The 23,295-nt window shown below is 39.6% G+C and overlaps 1 protein-coding gene across 1 annotated transcript in view; it reads right to left on the bottom strand.

The window, feature by feature from the left end:
• Window positions 1-23,295, bottom strand: part of PLXNB2 (plexin B2) — a 78,261-nt gene that overhangs the window by 52,446 nt on the left and 2,520 nt on the right. The window contains exons 3-10 of the mRNA XM_027679593.1: window positions 20,523-20,623; window positions 18,295-18,421; window positions 16,610-16,760; window positions 13,988-14,102; window positions 13,139-13,241; window positions 12,565-12,666; window positions 7,078-7,170; window positions 4,306-4,387 (exon numbers count right to left, since the gene is read on the bottom strand). Coding sequence (XP_027535394.1) covers window positions 4,306-4,387; window positions 7,078-7,170; window positions 12,565-12,666; window positions 13,139-13,241; window positions 13,988-14,102; window positions 16,610-16,760; window positions 18,295-18,421; window positions 20,523-20,623 — 874 coding nt within the window. The remainder of the gene's footprint in view (window positions 1-4,305; window positions 4,388-7,077; window positions 7,171-12,564; window positions 12,667-13,138; window positions 13,242-13,987; window positions 14,103-16,609; window positions 16,761-18,294; window positions 18,422-20,522; window positions 20,624-23,295) is intronic.

Genomic DNA, 23,295 nt, shown 5'->3' with positions numbered 1-23,295 from the left:
TTCCCCCCAGCTTTATATATTAAGCCTGATGCCATACAGTTTGGAATATCCCTTTGGTCAGTTTGGGTCACCTGTTCCACTTGCGTGTCCTCTCAACCTCCCACACACCCCCAACTTCTGTGCCAGTGTGGCAGCATGAAAAGCAAAAAAGGCCTTGGATTTGTGTAAGCACTGCTCAGCAACAACAAAAACATCTCTGTGTTATCATAGATGTGTACATATCATGTACTGTGTTCAGTACAAATCCAAAACACCCCCATACTAGCCACTGTGAAGAACACTAACTACGTCAGCTGAAAACAGCACAGGGGTGTACAAGACAGAAACTCAACATCTCCCCTTTCCAGTAGTGATGTGGTTTATGTGCTCATTATGTCTGACGAAACAGTAACCTTAGTGACACTCGTTGTTTTTCAAAGAAGGTTCATCCTTGAAGATGCAGAAAATAAAGGAAAGTAAACAGATGTGGACAAGGGTAATTCCCTTTGAGATTCCATATGGTAAAGGCCATTAAAAATGTCTATTTAAAGAAAGCTTTTGTTCTCAGAGGAGCAGGACACTAGAAAGGAGACTGGCAAAACCACCTTCCAGTCACTAACATTTTCAATGCACTTGATACTTTCCTAGATAACAACAACAGCAGTAGCTTTTAAAACCTAATTCCAGGAGACAACCATGTCAGATTTCTACTGAAATGAAAAAGTAAAACGACAATGCTATTTTTTCAGCAGTGGCCTCATTTTCCTGCGAGGCATGAACAATATTGCAGATGCCCAAATCTTGGCTACTGTCTCTCTGCCACTTGCAGGAGAGCATGTAATCTCATACAGGCAGTTTTTCTCTAAACGCTATATATTTTAAACCCTCAGTATTCTGTTTCACAACTAGTCTTTAATATAATAACAGGTTTTTATTCTTTCCCTTACACTGAAGAGTTGATGCAATGATAAAGCCTGGTTTTAACCCTTCCTACCTCTAATCAGCATATCCACTTGATTTCAAGTAACTTTACCAGCAAAATACAGTTGAGGGTAATTGGAGGTGTATGCAAAACTAAAGGACTTTGGTATTTCTAACAATGAAAAATGAAAGAGCATACATTTGATTCAATCTCTATCTTGAATTTCCAAGGAATTGCACAAAGCAGGATTAGCATAATTTGCTTCATAGACTGAGCACATTGATACGTCACTGAACAACAAACATAATCCAAGCAATATTTCCAACAGTTTGTTTGTCGGCTATCCGCTCTGTATGTTGGATGTAAATGTAGTGCTGTGGAAAAGCACCAGTATGACAGCCCTGGTATGTTGCTGTTTGCTTTTATAAGCAGAAGAGACAATGTGGACAGTGGCAAGGAAAAGTTTCTTCACATCTATGCTGTGAATTGCTTTTGTGGGAACCAGATTCCTTTATTATTCTAGCTCTCTGAAAGGTTGCTACTGCACAGACACTTGAAAAGGTAATATTGTCAAACAAATCTTCTCCTTGACTTCCTAAACCCAGCACTTCTCACCCACACTGCTACATGGCCACCAGGTACAGCATGGGAATATGTTTACTTTGTTATCCTTCGTTGGCTGGACAGGGATTCTCATCGCATCCCTCAGTAAACAATGTCAGCACTGCAATGTCATGACATCCCTCACATCCAGTTGCATAAATGCAATGGAGAAAGCCATGGCCTTAAAGTATTAACCACTCCCCCTGTTCACTGAACAGCTCATTAAATGTACCAGCAGCAGGCCACTCATTAGGTTCAGACTCTTATCCATCACCTTGAGATACCAGCTGTGATATCACTGATAAAAAGGACAAAGGATAAAAGGGATATATTGGATTTCATACTGTTCAGAACCCCTGATGGCTTGAGATGTAAAAACACTATCACAACTTAGTATTCACTAAGTGTTGTACAAAGAAAGGGTTCTTTCACTGGCAGGTTCAAAGGTGCTTCTCAGAAGCAACCATATACCCAAAGCCAATTCTTTTCAAGATGCATAAAAACACATTACAGTGTGGATTTCATATTGCAAGAAAGTCTAAAAGACAGAGAGAATTTGGATTTAAAAAAATCTCTTTTATAATAAGAGGAGACATTTTCTGATAATTTTTCAATTCCCCTCTTGCAAGGGTTCTATATTTCAATCTGAATGATAATATTTCCTTAATAATTTAACTACTTTTTGGGGGATTTTATGTTTTTCCCAGACTTAAAAAAAGATGTTTGGAATATCTGGTCAAAATTTTGCAGCTTTAAAAATGACAGCCTCTGGAATGGAAATTAAGACAGTGGGAGTTTGTAATATGACCTCCCTGTAACATTCATGCCAGATCCTCTTTTAAGTACTTTTAACATTGCACACAGAGACATAAGGAATATCTTCTAACAACATAGTTCTATGCTGCCAAAAAGAAAGGGAATAAATTTAAATATTGTACAGCTGGAGAAATAGGGTCTGAAGATTCAATCTGCAGAGGAAATTACTTGGGGTATTAGTATTAGTTTTCCTAATGTTGACCGATCACACAAGTAACAAGTGTGTTGCCTTATAGTTTTTGCAGTATTCTGCCTTAAACTTCAGTCCAAAGGACAGTAAGGTAGGTCTCAGCTCCTAGATTTCTTCCACTGATTTTGAAGGAGCTTCCTTACTTCTGCTCAGGACTAGACTCATAGACATAATTGCTTCATTGTTGTATGTTGAAAGAAATAAAGAAATTTATATTCATAAAGAAATTTTTATCAGATATCCAGTCATGAAGCTATAATTTTTTTTGTCATATAAATAAATGAATAAAATAATGAGCTGAAAGCACACAATGTTTCTGTGTATTGCCAGCAGACATAGGGACTGCAGAACCTGTCTAAGCTGAGATACAGCTAAAAGTTGAGATTTCAGGTGAAGTCTGTATAAGCAACAGTGAGAATGATCCCCTTTCTGCTATTTTATGAGGAAAGTGCCTTGAGGAAGGGAAATGGTAATTGAAAAAAACAGTAATCAAACTACTTAAGTAATTTGAACTATGAAGCTTTGTTATTAGCACTGCCCTTCAGAGCAAAAGCAATCTCAAAAATCATAGAATCATAGAATTGTAGAATCATAGAAGAATTTGGGTTGGAAGAGACCTTTAAAGGTCATCTATTTAATCCCTGCAATGAGCAGGGACATCTTCAACTAGACCAAATGCTTTTTTGAGATTGTTCTGTGTAGAGCAAGGAGCCAGACTCGATGATCTTTGTGGGTCCCTTCCAACTCAAGATATGCTCTGATTCTATGATTCTACTCAGAGCCCAGTTCAGCCTAACTTTCAGTGTTTCCAGGTATGAGGCATCTACCACTTCTCCGGTATCCAAAACATAGCCCCATACTAGCCACTGTGAAGAAAACTTCTCAGCTGAAACCAGCACAGCAACTTGTGCCAGTGTTTCACCACTCTCACTGTAAAAACCTTCTTCCTTACATCTAATTTAAATCTACCTTCTTTCAGTGTAAAACCATTACCCTTTGTCCTATCGCAACACTCCCTGCAAAGAGTTTGTCCCCATCCTTTTTATAAACCCCTTTTAAGTACTGAAAGGTTGCAATAAGGTCTCCCCAGGGCCTTCTCTTTTCCAGGCTGAACAACCCCAACTCTTTCAGCCTTTTTTCATGGGAAAGGTGCTCCAGCCCTCTGATCATCTCTGTGGCCTTCCCTCCTCTATATTCATTCCAACATGTCCACGTCCTTATGTTGTGGGCCAAGAGCTGGATGCCCTATTCCAGGTGGGATCTCATGAGAGTGGAGTAGAGGAGAGAATAATTTCCCTCGACCTGCTGGTCACATTTCTTTTGATCCAGCCCAGGATACGATTGGCTTTCTGGGCTGCAAATGCACATTGCTGGGTCATGTCCAGCTTTTCACACCCAAGTCCTTCTCTGCAGAACTGCTCTCAATCCCTTCATATCCCAGCTGTATTTGTGGCTGGGATTCTCCAAACCCATGTGCAGGACCTTACACTTGGCCTTGTTGAACTTCGTGAGGTTCACATGGGCCTACCTCTTCAGCCTGTCAAGGTCCCTCTGGATGGCATCCCCTCCCTATAGTGTGTCAACTACACCACACAGCTTGGTGTTATCAGCCAACTTGCTGACAACACTGATGTTTGATGCATTACTTTAGTATTAATCACTTTTGATCTGTCAGATTTGTTTCAACCACACAAGTAAAACCTACAAACATTCTTATTCATGACTCCAAATTATGAAGGAATAGATTTCTGTTTACTGTAATTAACCTCCCTTTAATCCCATATTTCATACTTACCCATCAGTTTGCTGTCAATCTTGACCTTATCTGTTCTTATGGATAAGTTAAGTTGTAGAGTTTCATTTGCACTATAGGAGAACTGGAAAAGACGACAAAATAGAGATATTTATGCCTTCATTTGGCAAGGTTGATTTCATGTATTTTCTATGATTCTCAATAATCAGAGCTGTGAAAGTTTTAGAAACTCTCTCAAGCCTTATGGTCTTTTCTTCATCTTGGCCAAATACATTTATAGAAAAATGTTTTAATGAACCTAATCCTTCACAATCAGAATTTTCAAGTACCAAGGGACAGCAATATCTGAATACTCGCTTATCATTAATTTAATTTACATTTGGTTATAAGTATCAAAGCAGCAAAAGTACTGTTCAGATGCAGTAAGTATAGCTGCTGACCCTGCTGAGTTCTCCCTTCCCACACCATCTGGCCCCATTACTTTTGTGGGCACAGCAGACTCGCACCACATGGAGAGGAAATCTCTCACATCTTTTGCAGTGCAACCTCCTCATTTTACAGCCAAATCACAAGGTTCACGTGCTCCAAGACATGAGCTTCTGCTCATGTTGAAAGACAGCAGCAGTAACAATTACTAGGAAGGAAAAAGAGCAAAGAAAAATTCAGAGGCTTTATAAAGCAAATGCTTTGTGCTAGGCACAAATGATGCACGAATGTTCATCAGTTCTCAAAACTACTGTTAGTGAGCTCATAAGACAAAGTCAGCATTATATTTGTGAGTCAAACTTTGAGCTGAGAAAATAGACTATTTTTAAAATATTATATCCTTTCTCAGTAAAATAAATCAGAGTGAAAGAAGCATAACTACTTGTGAGAGACTGAAATCATTAGTGGCTTAAACATTGTTAAAATCACCGAAAGACTTTTGTCCACTGTCCGCAAACTGTGCAAAGAAGCAACTGCTCACCAAAGCCCCCGCCTACCCAAATATGCCTATTAATTTGGACTGTGACTGAAAGTTGAAATAAGATAAAGGTAATACTATTGTCCAATTATCCCAGGAAAAGAACAAGTGTGAGAGACTGAAATGCTAATGGTTCAAGCAATCAAAGTGCAAGCCAAAGCCCAGGCGCTGAGGGTGTGCACACCCACCACCTCAGGCTACAAGCTGGGTGTTGAACAAGATAAGGAAAGAGGTAAATCCTCTGAGGTGGGGTAGTGTTTCTTTGTCCTTACACAAATGACTCAGCTGTGGTAACTCCTCTCCGGGAAGTACCAAACATTCACGATAAGCCTCAAGGTATTCATCTCTGCTGATGGGCCATAATTGACTCAACTGCACTGATGTAACAGGCAGCTGTAACATCTTACAAGGTGTAAAAGACTCATGTAATGTCATGTGATCCAGTATTATATCATCCTCTAAAAAAATTCCTCATGCCAGGGGAGATACTGGGGGCATTTCTACCTAGCCTAAGCATAAGAAACCCTCCCCCCCAGGATCCCTCACTGCCCTGGGCTTCCTGTGACAGATCCAGACTGCAAACATCACTTTGACAAGACTGGGACTCTCACCACCGAAAAGACCACAAGAAGAAGAAGAACGGGATGCCGTTGGAGTCCACAGAGTGGTGATATTTTTTCTACTTAATCTGTCTCTCTGTCACTCTCTCTCCTGCTGAACTCTCTCTTTTCCCTATTTCTTTGTATCTCTCTCTGCCTAACATTTACTATTAAATAAAAATCCATACTATTGATTTTGGGACATGGTCTCCTTTGCACCTTAATTCAGGCAGAGGCATCTCTCTAATAATTTTAATAACCAAATCATAACACTACTAAGTAGCCAAACAACAGCACGCTGTTACCATTCTTACCACTCCCATTTTTACAGATGCAAAATGGGAAAGATAATTAATTGGGATGAGGAGAGGGAGAGCACTGAAATCATTCTTGTATTTTCACAGAATTACAGAATATGCCAAGTTGGAAGGGACCCACAAGGATCATCAAGTCCAACTCCTATCCCTGCACAGGACCATCCCCAAGAGTCACAATGTGTGCCTGAGAGTATCATCCAAATGCTTCTTGAACTCTGCCAGGCTTGGTGCTGTGACCACTTCCCTGGGGAGCCTGTTCCAGTAGCCAACTGCCCTCTGGGTGAAGAACCTTTTTCTAATATCCAACCTAAACCTCCCCTAACACAACTTCAGGCCATTCCCTTGGGTCCTGTCACTGGTCACCACAGAGAAGAGATCAGTGCCTGTCCCTCCTCTTCCCCTCATGAGGAAGTTGTAGACTGCAATGAGGTCTCCCCTCAGTCTCCTCCAGACTGAACAGACCAAGTGACCTCAGCTGCTCCTCATACGGTTTCCCCTCAAGGCCCTTCACCATCTTCATTGCCCTCCTTTGGACACTCTCTAATAGCTTAATATCTTTCTTATATTGCAGTGACCAAAACTGAACACAATATTCAAGGTGAGGCCTCAATGATTTTACCAGATTGCATAAAATGTGAAGAATAAAACAGTAATGGTCTCAAATTCCTCCAGGGACAGTTCCATAAATCCATGGATTGCATGTGTAGAGAAATGAAGAAGAAAGATTGAGGGTTTTGATGGGAGACCCCAGGAGTTCTGAGCTAAAACTGTTGCCTTTGACTACTACTGCCAAAAGAGAATCTCTATCAGAGGTGACTTTCTTTTCTGAGGGAAACCCATATTACCTGTATAATTTTGGACACATGTGGCTACTGGAACAGTTTAGAAGAAGAACTGAGTATATTTGGTAGGTGAATCATATTTTTGCATTTACCTCTTTAGTCATGAATGAAAAATTTCCATTATCTGATTCATCAACAGGAGCTTCGAATTCAAATTGGCTGTTTCCAACTACAAATTTTTTACCCTATGGAAGAGAAAAGTTCAGTTTAGAATTTGTATAGCATCACCAAGCATAGTAAACATCACCAGGCAATATCCTGTTCAGCTATGGAAGTAATTAAGACCAAATGCAGTAGGCTGACCAGTTACAGTCATCTAAAGCAGTGCTAGTGAAATACTGAGTCAGAGCAATCTGGTACTTTGATGCACTCCACCAACATTCATTCAGGGTGGACACAACAAGCAGTTCAAGAAAAGTAAGATCATATGTAGCACTCCATTTTAGGGAGCAATAAGAAAAAGCTAGGATATGTAAACACTGGATGGCTTCACACATCAGATGTGTTATTAACAGAGCTGTGTGAGTTCTGCTCTGTAGGGATTCTGGGCAAAGCAGCAATGCAAGAACTGCATGGGAAACAGGAATGAACATCTCTCAGCTCTTTCTGGCTTTACTTTGGCTCCAGATGTATTTTCACAGGAAAGTCTTCGATGGCAGCACCAGTTTAAGGGTATTCCTGACTCCTAGGCACTATCTTTCCCTCTCTTGTCCTTAGATCCTAAATCCATTAATTACTGTCTTAAGGCTGAAGCACATACCGACCTTCACTGCACCAGCAAAACTCTCAGCTTGGCTGTTCTGTGATTCAGTCAAGGAACTGAGCTGGTTAAAAACCAAACACATCACCCCACAACACCGTTTCTGTGCTGGATCATTTTCCTCCCCACAGGATAGCTGTGCAAACAGCTTTGCCAGAAGAATCTTAGAAAGAAATGAGTAGCAAGGATATTTTCAGATAGTATTGTTGGTAAAGACTTATGAAATCAGATCCCACTGGGGGACAAGATAACCTTCACCTTTACAAAATCATAGAATCATTTGGGTTGGGACCTTTAAAGATCATCTAGTCCAACACCCCTGACATAGGCAGGGACATCTTTCCCTAGACCAGGTTGCTGAAAGCCCCATCCAACCTGGTCTTGAACACTTCTAGGGGTGGGCTACCCGCAACTTTCTTGGACAACCTGTTCCAGTCACTCATCACCCTTCTTGTAAAAGATTTCTTCCTTATATCCTATCTAACCCTACACTCTTTCAGTTTAAAAAATGTTGCCCCTTTCCCTTTTCCTATAGGCCCTGGTAAAAAGTCTCTCTTCATCTTTCTTATAAGCCCCCTTTATATATTGAAAGTCCACAAGCGTCTCTCTGGAGCCTTCTTTTCTCCAGACTGAACCACCTCAACTCTATCAGCTTTTCTTCATAGGATAAGTGCTCTAGCTCTCACCCAGCCCTCTGATCATTTCCATGCCTCTCCTCTGGACCTGCTGTAACAGGTCCATGTCTTTCTTGTACTGGGGACCCCAGAGCTGGAGTTTCAGGAGAGTGGATAGGAGGAAGATAAATACCTCCCTCGACCTGCTGGCCACACTTCTTTTGATGCAGCCCAGGATACCATTGCTTTTTTTGGGCTGCAAGTGCACATCACCAGCTCATATTTAATGTTTCATTCCCATGTCCTTCTCCACAAGGCTACTCCCAATCCATTTAACCCCCAGTCTGTACTGATATTGGGAATTACCCTGACCCAGGTGCAGAACCTTGTCAATGGCCTTGCTGGACTTCATGAGAACTTCACTGTTGATGTAAAGAACTACTCCCTGTTTTTGACCAGAGCTGTCTGAGTCTTGAAGCACATGGCAAAAAAATAATGATTACTCAATTCCTCTTTTCTGCTCCAGGGGTTAAATACACTGTCTCCTATCATCCATGCCTTGTGTATGAGCATCACAGCATGTTTATTTGTAGCTAATTCTCCAATGCTGGAATCACTGGTAACTCATGGGTCACTAGATTTATCTAGTCAGTGCAGTGGTGAGCTTTCCTATTGCACCTTCACTGTGACAGGTTGGGCAGTGGATATGAGCCCACCAAGGTTTGGGGCTGAGGAGGACAACGTGTTCTAACCAGTTATAGGGCCTGACTCAAGACTTTGGTAGAGGGGAACATACTTCTTATGTTAGAGGGGAACTTCTTCCTTCTCAGAAGCTGCATATAGAAAATAAGCTACTGACTGAGACTTGTCTGAAACTTTTACAGCTCATTCTTGCTTTACAGAAAACATCTACATACTCCAAGTTTTAAAGCACCTCCTTACAAATCCTTTTTTTTTTAAGGAATGCTGCCTTGTTTTCCCTACTCCACATATTTTAATATAACATCTGTTTTTCAAAAGTTTCAAATTCTGCTGTTGCTGTGTAAGGCTTTCCCACATGCTTAACAGCAGGCTCTGGGACAGGAGGGGAGCTTCTGTGTGTGTGACAGCTGATACCTGCAGTGCATTGAAATCAGGAGTTGCTATACCAGGCTCTTGAGCAGAAGGCCACAGAGCTCACAGTTGGCAGTCTGGGTTCAAGATACATGTAGCAAACACCAGGAAGCAGGTTACACATCAGACACACATGACAAAGACAAATCCAAATGGGAAATTACTTTTAACAGGAATCTTTGGTGGGCTAATAAGGTTATCTTGATGCTGGTACATCTGTCTCTCCTATTTTGCCAATCTTTCAAGGACTCAGCTGGAGAGCATCTCTCAGAAATTGCATGCAATATGATTGATCAGTACTAAACTTTCCTCTCAACTGCCTATCCTGGATGAGGCTATTCCCAAAAGAATGACAACAGCCTGAATTTACCTCTCCTTCCTACTGAAATTCTTTCAGAGGTAGGAGTGGCAGAAAAACAGTCAACAGCCTCTTCTGTTTTAATCTCTTTCCCTCCAATGGAAGTCCTCATGAGGAGACTTATTCGTTGTACTTTAAGCATTCACAAGTTAGGAGGTGCATACAAAACGTGCAAGCTTATACTTCCTCCATCAGTTCTGCAATAGCAGTTTTTTAAGTCATTCACCTCTCCTACTCACTAAGTAGGCCTTTATTGCTCATCTCCACCTAGAAATGAAGATGCTTATATACACAATGTTGGCTAGTGCACTTAGTCACCCATGATAAGGCTGGTTGTGCCTTTTAAGTAAAGCACAGATTAAACCGAGATAATAGAACTAGTAGTTCAAAGTGACCATGGAACATTAATTTTTGCTTTTTCTAAGCAAGAATTTAGGAAAGGAAAGTGGATATACCAATGTTCTAATCAATAAAGACCTTAAATGTGCTCATAGTTGCATGACTGCTAGCTCTAAACTCACTGTAATACCCTGCATATCCTGTAGCAAAATTGTTCCACATGAGAAGCCAAATGCTATTTTACATTTGGGCTGCAGGCCAACCCCTACAAAATATCCATCCATGGCTTCTCCTGAGCCACCCTGATTTCCATGAGATGTTTACCAAAGGCTGAGTGTAAGTTATGCCCTTACTCAAATGAATTTTCAGTCATCAAAGTTACTGCTTCAGATAGCACGACCCCACAGGCATGAGTGCCTGTATGATTACAACTATTTTATGCCTTATTTGTCTGCTATCACACAGAGGTCTGTGTATATAGCTGTAGTAACTGTGTGTGCCTATTCCAGACCTGGTACTGAAGGCATTATATTGTTTTGGCTTAAAAATGCACATCTGTACCAGGATATATGGAGCTAATCCCATGACAGACATGACATTCCCATATGGCTCTTACCCAAGAAAAATTACTCTGACATCATTTGACACTCATTGCTCTCCAACATCTTTCCAGCTTTGGGCCTCTGTATTCACCTTGACTTAGAGAGACTTGAAATCCTTGTAAGCCTTCCCAGTTCCAAGTTAAATAAATACATACTAGGTCTGTTCTGTAGGCAAATTGTTAAATGTTGCTACCCATGATAAAGCACTCAATCCATAGGATGTGTCTCTGCCTTTGTTAAGTGTAATTGATATCTCACAGAATAAAAAAAAAAACCTCAACAGGTTTTTTCCATTGGCTTTTTGCTACTAGGAGTTCAGAAAGATTAAAGTGCTTAATTACAGAATGATAAACTAGACAAAGGACTTTTTGGATTCCTGCTGCTGCTTCTCCTCCTTGGAGGAAGAGGGTCCACTAGAAGCCAAATTCAGTACATCTAAATTATGCATCTACCCTGAATTTGTTCTTGAGAGTGGCTTTTCCACTTATTTCCAGGAAGCAGGAAAAGATTTTCTTCTTGTGCAGAGAAACAGCTCTTCATAATGTTAAACAAAAGAAATATGAGTTTAAACTCTGGAAGAGTCTTCAATTTTTAGCAAAGAGAGCTGTGGCCTCTAAGAGAAGTGTTGTGTTGCACACAGTCAGACATCCTAGCAGGAACCAGTCCTAGCACTTCGGAGAACAGACCAAATTCACCCAATTTCTTTTAATCATCTGTATATATTTCAAGGTCTTCAAACAAAAACATTTATCTTTGAACATATGTTTATATAGCGAGGTCTTCATATATGTCTATCATAGTGACACTCAGCATGGTCTTCCTACGATTACAGTGCTTACGGGTTTCTTTTTACCCTTCTCTGAATACCCTTCTTATACGGCTGCTCTTCAGACCTGTTGACCCTTTTCCATCCCTTGGCAGACATAGCAGAGGTGATAGAAAGGATTTATAAGCTATAGAGTACCTCAATTTGAAAAAGGAAAAAAAAACCTCAAAAAAAGAGCCTTCTTTCCCTTGATAGATGGCCACTAGCTAAAGAAATCGATGCATTCCTCCCCAGTGTATCTATCATCAATTTACACAAAGACAGCACAGAAACAAAGAATAGAAATAATAGCAATACTTGAGCTATTACCTAAAAATGATTTTTAAGCTTCATTTTTGTCCAACTAACAATAACATTTTATGCATTGTCTAGGTTACAAAACAATTAAAAGCTTGAGGTCAAACTCTGACTTCTCAGAAGATTTGTAATTTATTTTCTGGAAGCAAGTACAGAGAAAGAGAAGCCTTTGCTATGGTTGAAAAAATGCCTGATCTTCTGGTTTGATGGTCACACACACACAAAAGCAAAAGATTATTTTATCCAAGCTAAGAAAAATTTAATTTCTGAGTGCATTTTTGTGTTTGGAAGGTGAAAACTGAATTAAGCACAACAACAACAAAACCAGCAAGTATTTAATTAGAAAACAAGAAATGAAACATTCACAATTTCTACATCACCTCTCATTTCATTAGATGAAAAAAAATTGTCCAGTGTTTCATTAGGTCTTAAAGTGCCCCCTCCAATTTTAGTAGTTGAAATGTTTTTCTCCAGATATGATTCTTTCTTGGTGATGACTCTACTACAGTAGCCAACATTGTATCAAACTTGAATCTGCAGCTCTTTTCTTTCTTTAAAAACAAGCACGAGCAGGATCTCCAAGGCACATAAACTAATGCTTTAGTTTAGGGGTGTGGATGCAGTTTAACTTGCATTCAAATGACAGCTAGCTTTGAATTAATCTGCTTACCTGATAATAATCTAGATGCTTTCCCTCAAAATACACAGTTGTTTGGTACTCCATAGGTATTATTGGAGGGTCAGGGTTTAGAAACTGTGGGCATTCTTCTTCCTGGGGAGAGAAACATTTTATATATTATTACAAACAAAAAATTTTATCACAATAAGCTCCAACAGCCTTCGGACAATAGAATGCTTGTTCTGAAGAACTTCATACTTAAAATACAGTGACAGATTTGATTACACCCTTTCAAATTAGACATGCTAAAAATGACTGCAGCATATGTCAAAGCTGTGGGTGATTATCTTTCCCTGCCTTGAAATCTTGTTCCTCCCATTGAAGCAAAATAGTAAAAGGAACAGAAATATCCTTTCAGGAGTTATTCAGTCTCACTGCCCCTCCTCAATCACACCCCGAATTCCCACCCCCGCACTGTCACTAAAAAAAAACCACCTTACACTTCTGGAGTTAACTTTAGGATCATTTTTAAATCCCTAATTCAACCAACTGATATAAGATATAAAGCAAACAAAACACTGAAGTGTTCTAATAAAAACCTAATAACCTTATTTTTAAACGTTACCATATTTTGTTTAATCACATCCTGTATTGAAGAGGACTCTTCACAGATATGTCTCTTCCAGTCCCATTGGCAATTCCATCTATTGCTTGCACAGGAATAGCATCTACAAATATAACACGGTAGTCATGACAAACTGTCAGGCTTTTTCCCCCACTGACAGAAAAAGTAAATGAAATTCCATATTTATTCATGGAGGGTAGATCAGTCTGTTATAACATCCTCACTATGTTAAGCTGAAAACTTTATAATAAGAACAGTTCAAGAAATTTAAAAAGCTACTTTAGCCATTAAATATTTGAGCAAGGATCAGAAAACCACAGTATCTTGCACAGACGTTGAGATCAAGCCTGAGAGGACTGGAAATTATTTTGATCAACCTTCATACATAAAGTTGAACAAAGAGTTTGGGCTGGCTGTGCCTGCCATGGGGCAGTAACATCTCAAGCAGGGCAGATGCTAGGGACAGAGTCAGCATTGACTGTCCTATTTGAAAGCACCACAACCTAAAGCACCAATCTATCATTTCAGGGAACCAGTAGGCAAGCAGATATCCACATATCCAGATATCCACCTGCAGATACATCAGCAGCTACAGAAATGGTAATCCAACGAACTGGCCTTTAATTATATGTGCCATGAATATTTCTATTCCACACCTTGTGTTGCTGGCTCATCTAGTGCCATTCAACCATTTTTCAACTGCCTTTAAAGGTAAGAAAAAGGATTGGGACACTGGCAATCTTTGAGAGTGCCAAAGGCTTAATTTTGAAATGACTGAGTAACTCAGCTGTCAGTTACCTCACACACAAAGCTACAGGATCTAAACACTTAAGAAGCTGAAATACTTACGGCTGATTTTCAAAAAGATTCATTGCTTCTTCACAGTCATAAAAAGGGTAAGTATGTGATGCAAAAAATATCTTGTTCTCTTCAAAGGTTAACTGAAGTGGAACTGAAACATGATCTATCACAAAAGAAAAAAAATTATCCAAGTGGTTGTTGAATTTTTCAGCTCTTGAGCTGAATGATACAATGATAACACTTTTATCATTTTACAGGACATAAGTAAATAACTATACTGTTGACTCTGGATCTCACAACTATAAGCTCTGTTTTGTCTTTTTAAGCTTTAACAAAATTTTCAGCATATGGTTCTCAGAAGAAAAGCAGAGGTAGAAAAAAGGGAAGAAGCAAAATTAAAGAATAGCTTTGTTTTATGGAAGTGTTTCTCAGTAGTGCTATCATTGTGCTAGAATTTTAAAGAGCCTAGAAGAACATGGAAAATTGAGTAAGGAGATAATTGAACACAGATGAAAGCTGGCACAGGAACAGTCATTTCAAATAAAACATTTTCTTAAATATGAATATGTCTGTGTGTAAAATTACTTCTTTAATTTTTGAATTAAAACTGTTGTCACGTGAATTAAAGCAAGTGATCTTTGTGGTTAATGTCCAACAGTGCTTGCAACCCCAAGTTAGCACAGGCACTTGTGAACTTCTGTTTGCCATACATGATTTCTCCGCAAATGTACTTCTCATCTGGATTATTACCAAACTAAGTGTTGTGCTTTCCTCAGTGAAACTGTTTGAAATACTTTTTGCAGAAATCATTAAGCCCTTATGACAAGCTATTTCACAAGCTATTGAGCAATTTCAAACTCTGCTTTCTTGAACAGGTTCTTGGAAGACCATCAACTGCTTGGCTGGAAGTTACCTTTGCCTGCACTGGGTCCCCTTGAATATTTCAGACTCAAAGGAATGCCAGGGGATTTCCTAACAATAGGGCAGTGAAAAAGCATCCTTCCTAGAAACGTCCTATTCCTTTTGGAACCAACCACAACTAAAGCAGCCCAGACTTCTCCAACATCAGTAGGGTTTCTTAAGAGTAACTGGATGGCTCTGGACTTTTTGTCACATGCTGCAAGGAATATACAAATATCATGCATAGGGCATGGTATCAAGAGGATGGTGGCAGACTCTGTTCAGATAGAACAAGGAGTAATGGCCAAAAACTGAGACACAGGAGAGTCCATCTGGATATGAGGAAAAATATCTTTACTTTGAGGGTGACAGAGTACTGGAACAGGCTGCCCAGAGAGGTTGTGAAGTCTCCTTCTCTGTAAATATTCAAAACCTGCTTGGACATGATCCAGTGTAACCTGCTCTAGGTGAACTTGTTTTATCAGAAGGGATGAACTAGGTGATCTCCATAGGTCTCTTCCAGTCCTAACTATTCTGTGGTTCTGCAGAGCACTGCCTAAATTTGTAGCTACCTGCCTTCTGCTGGTGTCTGCTGAGCTTCCGAGCATCCTTATATTACTTTTGAATATCCTTTCAGATGGATCCCTGTGCAACCAACTTAGAGGGACATATTATTTCTAGGTGACTTGCTTACTCTAATGCCTTCTCTGACAGGCTTCTAGTCTCATATTTTATGCTGGACAACTCTGAGATGTCATATTTATCAACCCCATTACTTTATGTCCCATTTTACAAAATATTTAGAGAATGTGAGTTGGCTCTAAATAACACAGCGCTGTGACACGCCCCAGCTAGTGTAAAACTCAACAGTAAGATTTTAATATAATTATTTTCCCTGCAACTGCAACTGGATTTTGATCTCTTTCAGCCTTAAGAGAATTGAAACTTATCTTAAAAAGTGCTTTCAAGTACTGCTCTGATAGTTCATGACTGCTTTGATAGATATAAAAGATTTATCCTCAGGGGTATGTCTGCAAGCTGTAAGAGCACCTGTTTTTGTTTGTTATTTCTTTTCAGTTGTTAAAACTTGATACATAATAAACAGTGCTGTGTAACCAGTTTCAGTCCATGTGTTTATACATCAAGATGCATGAATTAAAGCACCAACAAAGCACTATCCATGAAATAAATTATGGCTGGCAACAGATCTTAAGCCTGTAATCAGTGGTTCAGAACAACGATGCAGTCTTTAATTATATGATCAAGTAGTTTTCAACTGGGCTTACTCTTGCATAAGTTGTAGGACACACAGTAGAAGAGGCAGAAGGCTTTATGATAGAAAGGACAGCCTTGTGACTAGAAAACAAGCCACTGAAGTACTGTTGACTAGAGCAAAACTAAGACATCAGGCATGAACAGCTTCACAGTTGAAGCACATATGCATCTTTTCTGACGTCGCAATTCAGATTAGAGTAACTGGGTTTTGTTTGTTTGGGACACAGAATGGCACCTCTCTGGCTCCATGTCTATGTGTCTACCAAGCTACTGTTTCAGGTTCCTGGCAGAAACACTGGGAATGCTATAGCTTGTGAATACATCAATGCAAAAAGTTTGAGCAAATGGACAGTTCAGCAACAGACTATTTGGGGAAAGGGACTGGAGAGGAAAAAACACCACCTTGTATGCACCTCATATAAGAGCATCACATTAGAAACAGCAGTCTATGTTCTTTTCTCTTATTATCCATGGAGGGTAGCAGTATTTCTTTACCTTGATGTTTTGGTGTTGGAGGAATTATATCAGGTGGATCACAGATAATAACCCCTTCTTTCAACTGAGCAGAACGTGTTGTTCCCCCAAATGTACAGCAAACATTGTCACTTGCAGTCAAAATGGGCAATGGACTTACAGTCAGTTCCACCTGGAAACAATTTAAAAAGGGTAAAATATTTGGAAGAAATGAGCCAAGAGCTGGTAAGATTTATAATCACAGTATTTCAACTGCTTTTGTTGGTTTGGTTTGGGGGTTTTTTTTTTTGTTGTTTTGGTCAGTGGTGATATTTTAGCTAGCATCACAGAAGATGGCTCTCCTTTTCAATTTTTATTTCTTCCCATCTGGTAATCTTTTCTTCTTGTATCTCTACCAGTTTTTCCAGGCTGGGTCTCTGCTGAATTACACTGATACAAAAATCTCTTGTCCTGTCAATGCATTAGATCAGAACAAAAATGTCTGTACAGACACACCTAAAGCCTTTTATTCTTGTCCTCAGCATCCAGTTTAGCAACACTAAACAGAGTGGTTAACTCTTAAATCCTGACAAACTTAATTAAAATTACATTAACCTTCTGTGTTACTACAGAATAATGGAAACAAAGCTGGATAGACCAGAAATGCTGGAGTTTGAAAGGGATGAACAGAAACATGGCTTCCTCAACACTCAATGTACTCTGCAAAAAATCCATTGAGATATATCACTACTGATGAGAAAGGATTTCTGAGTGATGGTGAGATGTTAACCTCCTCCACGAGAGTGTATGTGAGGAACTAAAAGCAAAATAAGATAGGAAAACTTAACAAGGAAAGAGGAAACAACTGAAATGAAATTTTGGATGCTGTCCTTGACTTAATGTTTCAGGTGTGTTCATTATACAGTTTAACTTTTTCCATTTCTTATTGCCAGTAGAAATGACAATCATCCCTTTCTCATTGAAACCAATTGCACTCTACTAATGTCTTTATTCAACATAGAAATGGCCTTAACACAATGCTATTTACATCATTTAGAAATGGAATTAAGGTGACTTGGCAGATAGTTTCTTTATTTCTGATTAAGAGGAATTAAAAGCCATTTACTGATTTTACTTGCTGAGCATCCCTGGGAAGGCCTCAGTCTGCATTGGCATGCTCCATTTGAAATCAGAGCAAGTTTTAACACCCTGGTCACACTCCAAAAACTCAGTTTTGTTGCATGAGTCGTTTTGCATGCTGAATTTACCTTCTCCATGTACCCAGTCAGACTTCACTGTGTAGGCAAATCCACTGCTGATTTTAAAGCAACAGCTTATGGCTTCACTGCTTACTTAAGTTCATGCTCAAGTAAGCTCAAAGGGCAGCATGAAATCTCCCCTACCAATTATTTTTTATGGGTTATACAACACTGTGCAACACTTCCATAATATTCAGATAAATGTAAGTGCTTTATCATCCACACTAGTGCATCACTTCGGTTTACAGAAGGTCAAATTCAAAAATTTCTTAGAAGAAAACGTAAACTGCAACCTGCAAGAACAGCAGGCAAGAAAGAGCACTGTGAGAAGTGCCAGAGACTGAGATATCGAAAACACTATCCTATTCCTGGTCTCCACTGTGCATAAAGAAATGCAGATATTCATCTTCCTGGTAGTCACATCAATGTGGTTTAAGAATATGTAAGGAAAGCATTTTCCTGTTATACCTTAGCAGGGGCTCTGCGACTCATATTTAGAGGGTCTGCACTAATGATAGTCACACATGTGCCACTTGGACTCCACAGCCAGTGATTCTCCTTATCGGCTGTTCCACAGTCTGCCTTCTTTGTGCACCTGAAAAAAAGAAACAAAAACCAAAGCAAAGCAATATTATAGCTGGACTCTGACAACAAATCTGCTTTAATATTTACTAGTGGGGTTGCTATTAAAGAACTTTTAACAGAATAAGTGGTGTAACAACTATTGATGGTTTGACGTGTCAAAAGCAAGTGTCTGTACTATTTTGGACACCACCTGGAATTAGACAACCCAAATCCATAAGGAGGAAGTAATATTTAGCACAGGAACCATAAGGCAATGGAACTATTGCCTGATCATCTGAAATCAAGCTGAATAACCTTTATTGTAATATATAACAATATTCTGAAGGAGTGGGCAAAGCCTGTTTTTTCTGCAAGTCAAATGGCAGACATCTGTATGTTGTCAGTGATAAGACAACATTCATGAGAGTAAGATGAAACAGAGAAGTATTGCTGGAGATATACAAGCTTGTGGAGAGCTTGTGAAACAGCTCTAGAAATGTTACTTTCACAGTGCATGTTTTCATTACCTCCTGCCACTATTTAAGACCTCTCCCTGCCAAAGCACTGTTAGAATTACAGGAAGACAAGAGTGGCTGTGCAGCCGCACCAAAAACACTGGGAGATTTTCCCAGCTCAAGTACAGGAAGAAGAGATGCTGCAGTACAGAAGTTGCATATGTGGATACAAAAGTTTGTTGAAGTGTGTGTAGGGACAGTCTCATGCATATTCTTTCCATTCTGTGCAAAGTTTAGGAGCAAATGCTGTGGAACCTCTGGTTGCTGCAGCAGAAGACTACTAAATCATCAGGGGCTTTAACACAGTGCAGTTGTTGCACAGCTCTGTCAAAACTCCTTTAAACAAATAATTTACATACAGTCTACATTCACATAACACATCCCTAAACACACTACTAAGTGCTGTGTGTGAGCATGAGACAGACTTTAAACATTTAAACATAGAAATGAAACATTTTTTTCTCCCCATCCAAAATAAATACTAGCAAATGTGAAAATTCATGTTTGCCTCTTCTCAGAAACCATTAATATTTTGAAATATTGAGGTCAGTGGTCATATCAGAAACCTGAAGGGAAATCTAGGGAAAATTGCCTTTTTTATGATATATGACACAACCCTCAACTCCCAGCAGCCCAGGAGGAGTTTGAGGTTATACTCCAGATTCTCAGGTTTCATCCACAGCAACTGAAACCCAGGCTGGAGGATTTACAGTATATTACATAAACCTGCACACACTGCATAAGTTTCTCTGCAGTGCTCCATATTATGCTACATCAGGCTGATAGGTAACCTAACGCAATAGTTCACATTTTCAGGCAGGAAGGTAGAAGCCTGAAATTCATCTGCATATTATAATCAAACATCCCCTTTGTTCCAACAGCAAGAAGTTAGAATCACGAATTCCCAACCACTCATGCCAAGGGGTTAATTAACTTAGTCAAAAAGAGAACTGCAGGAACGCTTTTCCCTCTCGGCACTCCAATCAATGCAGAGTGCAAAGAAAAGACATTACAGAGCAGTTCAGTGCTGTCCTAGTTTACATGTGTTTGAATATTCATTCTGCAGTGAACCTCTGCAGATAGTCAGCCAAATACCACTTTCTGCTCTCCTACAGGTAGGTGAGGGTCCTCTGTAGCCTCATGTCTTGATAGATGAAGTTTATATAAAACCAGCTTTTGAGCTACACACTTTATTTTAGACATGAAACAGTTTTTCCATTTGTGTTCTTTTTTGCACTTTACTGATCTACTTAAAATACATGCTATATTTTCTGAGTTTGAAATAGGGAGCATTTTTTTATTATCTGGAAGAACATTTGACTGTACAGTTCAAAGAGAGATAAAACATACAGTTAGAAAATGTATAATCATTCTCAGCATCAGCAGAAAAGTATATATTTTCCCAAACTAATCAAATCTGCATAAGTAAACGGGGATTTTTTTTGTGTGCATAGAATACTGATATTAATGTCTTTGTGAATAAAATTAAATCACTATCTGGAGTGTTAGGCTGAGTACAAAATGCTGAGATCACTACGTCGAGCAGTAACCCATAGCACGTGTCAAAACTTGAGCTATTCCACCGCCTGCACCTGAGCAGACACCGGCAGCACTCACCTGCCCTCTCTCACACACCAGCCGCAGTATGGATCCCTCGCTTGGGCACACTTCTCACAGTCCGAATATTTGTGGCAGTCCTGCACAGGTAACCGATACACCTGGAGAACCAAAAGCAAGGCAAACCATAACATCTGAAGAATGCACAACAAGACAAAAATGTTTGTGCACAGAGCTGTACAGCGCCATTGCCTGTGGCAGCAGAAGGCTTGACCCTGTATTATTATCATCAGAGCTCAGCCTGTTCTTAACAAAATATGTACAAAACCAGAGTCTGTTTTTCCCCCTTAACAAAGTCCAAATTCCCACACTTTTTCTTGATTTTTTTCTCACTCCAATATTATCTAATCGGTCTTCAAAGTGATGTAGGACATTGCTATAATCAAGAATCATGAGCAAATCTTACAAAAATTGAGCTTTTCAGTTCCTCCAGTTATGTTACTTCTGGAAATCTGCATTACAGCAGTCATCTCAAGACAGAAACTGCATCAACAGTGCTCTGAATTCAAGAAACAGCTACTGCAGGACAGATACTTTCAAAAGGCTAACTTGGAACTGACTAGATAATTTTTTTATCAGAATATTCTCCCCTCCATATTACTAGCACAGAGATGAAATTGTTTGGAAATGCACTTTTAGCCAGAAGGCATTTCAGAAAGTCTGCAAGCATGAGGGAGCCAGGGCGCTTCGGGTTACTGCACTTCTCCATGCATAACCCTCCACCATGGAATACATTCACAAAATAAAATGGAAATAATTATGACAGGAAGCAGCAGGGAAAAGAACATCATCAATTCTCACGTCTCATTCCCCCAGTAAGTATTTAGCTTCTGGTTTTGATTTCCTTTGGTGCTGAGAATAAACAACTTTGTCACAGAAAGAGGAGCCAGCAACCACTCCTTTTCGCTATGCTGCTGAAATGATGCAAGAGAAGAATGGGACACACATCTTCCTGTTGATGGCTATGTTTTACTTCTAAAGAGCGCAAAAAGTCTAGCAACAGTAACTCTGAGATGTAGGCTTTCTTATAATCTCATTTAAAACAACTGGCTATTAAAATTAAAAAGCTACTTTACTAGCCTGAGTTTGGCCTTTTCCTCACATTTGGAGAGTTAAGGAAAATGACTCAGGGAAAATGTCAATATTGTGCAGTTTGCTTGCATTTATTAATACAGGTGTTTACCTTTTCAGCATTCTGTTCTTTTTAGCTAACTGGAGCTGAGTTACTGGCACTCTGTTTCACTAACTGGTACCCATGAGTAATTGAATATCCAGTGAATGCGTTTTTTTTTATGACAAAGTATTTATTTCATAATTCTGGCAGGCATAAACAAGCCCTAGAGATTGCTGTCTCTGCAAGTTTTATGTGACCTTAATGATTAAAAAAAACCAAAACCCAAACCAAAAAAGCAGCTCCGTTTACAGATAGTTTCAAAATGCAAATAAACTAATTTAGAGATTTTCTAGTTGGCACTCTAAATCAAAGAGTGTTAAAAACTAAAACAAGCAAACAAGCTAGTGATCATGGTAAAGTGACTGGCACAGTCTTATGCTTTCCTCACAGTATGGGATGCACCGTAAGGAATCTGGGATCCTACCAGTGACGTACACTTGTAATGAATCAGCATGAGCAGCGCAGGGGTGCTAAGCTCCTTTCAAGTCCCCCAGGAAGCTGCAAGGGGTTTCTCCTGCTCTCTGTCCAAGCTGTGGGAGCAGAGGAGACTAACTTTTGAAAGCATTTCCTCCAAACCACCCACTGCTATTGACATCACAGCAGAAGCTGGGAAAGGAAGAGGGAGGAAAAGTGAAACAGGAAAGGAAGAGCTTGATTCTCACTATGGCACTTAACCTCTATCATTCTTGCCTGTATTTCTCGTCTGTATTTCTCTTATCGCCTACCACATCACCACTTTCACTTTGCTCAAGTGCTTACAGAACCCAAGCAATTAATTTCCAAATGCTGCCAAGTAGCTCAGCAGTGTGCACACCTATCAGCGCAGCTAGCTGCCCTTTATTGTTTACCTTATTTTAAATAACTCTAAACCATTTAAATTCACAAAGCAGAGTTCTGATATCTCTATTCCTAGAACTCACAGCCATGCTTAACCCAGAAGTGCATGTTTCAGCATTTATTCTTCTCCCCTCGCTTACGTCGCTTCGTTTCTCCCAGCTCTGAAGGCCTCTATTCTCCTCCTGTCTATCTGCTTCTAAAAGTGGGTGGGACTGCTCATCGTAATTAACTCCTGGAGATGACAGTAATGTAATGCCATTACAGAGCTCCCAACTTTAGCTATTCATATTTAAGCTAAACAGGTTTTGTAAAAGAAAACTATTATTCACGTTATTCAGAAACAGCAGTGTCTACGAGAGCTACCTGGAAAAGATTAAAGTAAAATCCTTTCTTTGGCATAAATTTGCTGCCTTCTAAATTTAAACGTTTTGTAGAGATGGAATTATTTTTTTGCAGGTTTCCTCTGAAAAAAAATTGTCTTGGCCTTTTAAATTCTACTATTTCAAGGTGACTGCCACCAGAAAACTTATCTTCCTTCAAGATTGCTGTTATCCCTTACGCTACTCAGCAGGACATCCTGTAGCCTCATAAGGGCCTCAGGGCTTTTACATAACATGCCAGCTTGTCATATGTGGTGCCAGGCCACCCAGAGTTTTGTGGACAATGCTGAAGTTTGGAGTTCTATTCCAAATCTGAACAGAATCCAAATGAGAAGTATTGACTACTGGAGAAAAGGAGAGGAGAGGGAGAGGTTCGGAGAGG

Source organism: Neopelma chrysocephalum, unplaced genomic scaffold (genome assembly GCF_003984885.1).
Source record: "Neopelma chrysocephalum unplaced genomic scaffold, ASM398488v2 Primary Assembly neopelma1_45, whole genome shotgun sequence".
NCBI lineage: Eukaryota > Metazoa > Chordata > Aves > Passeriformes > Pipridae > Neopelma > Neopelma chrysocephalum.
This window is presented reverse-complemented; position numbering and strand designations above follow the sequence as displayed.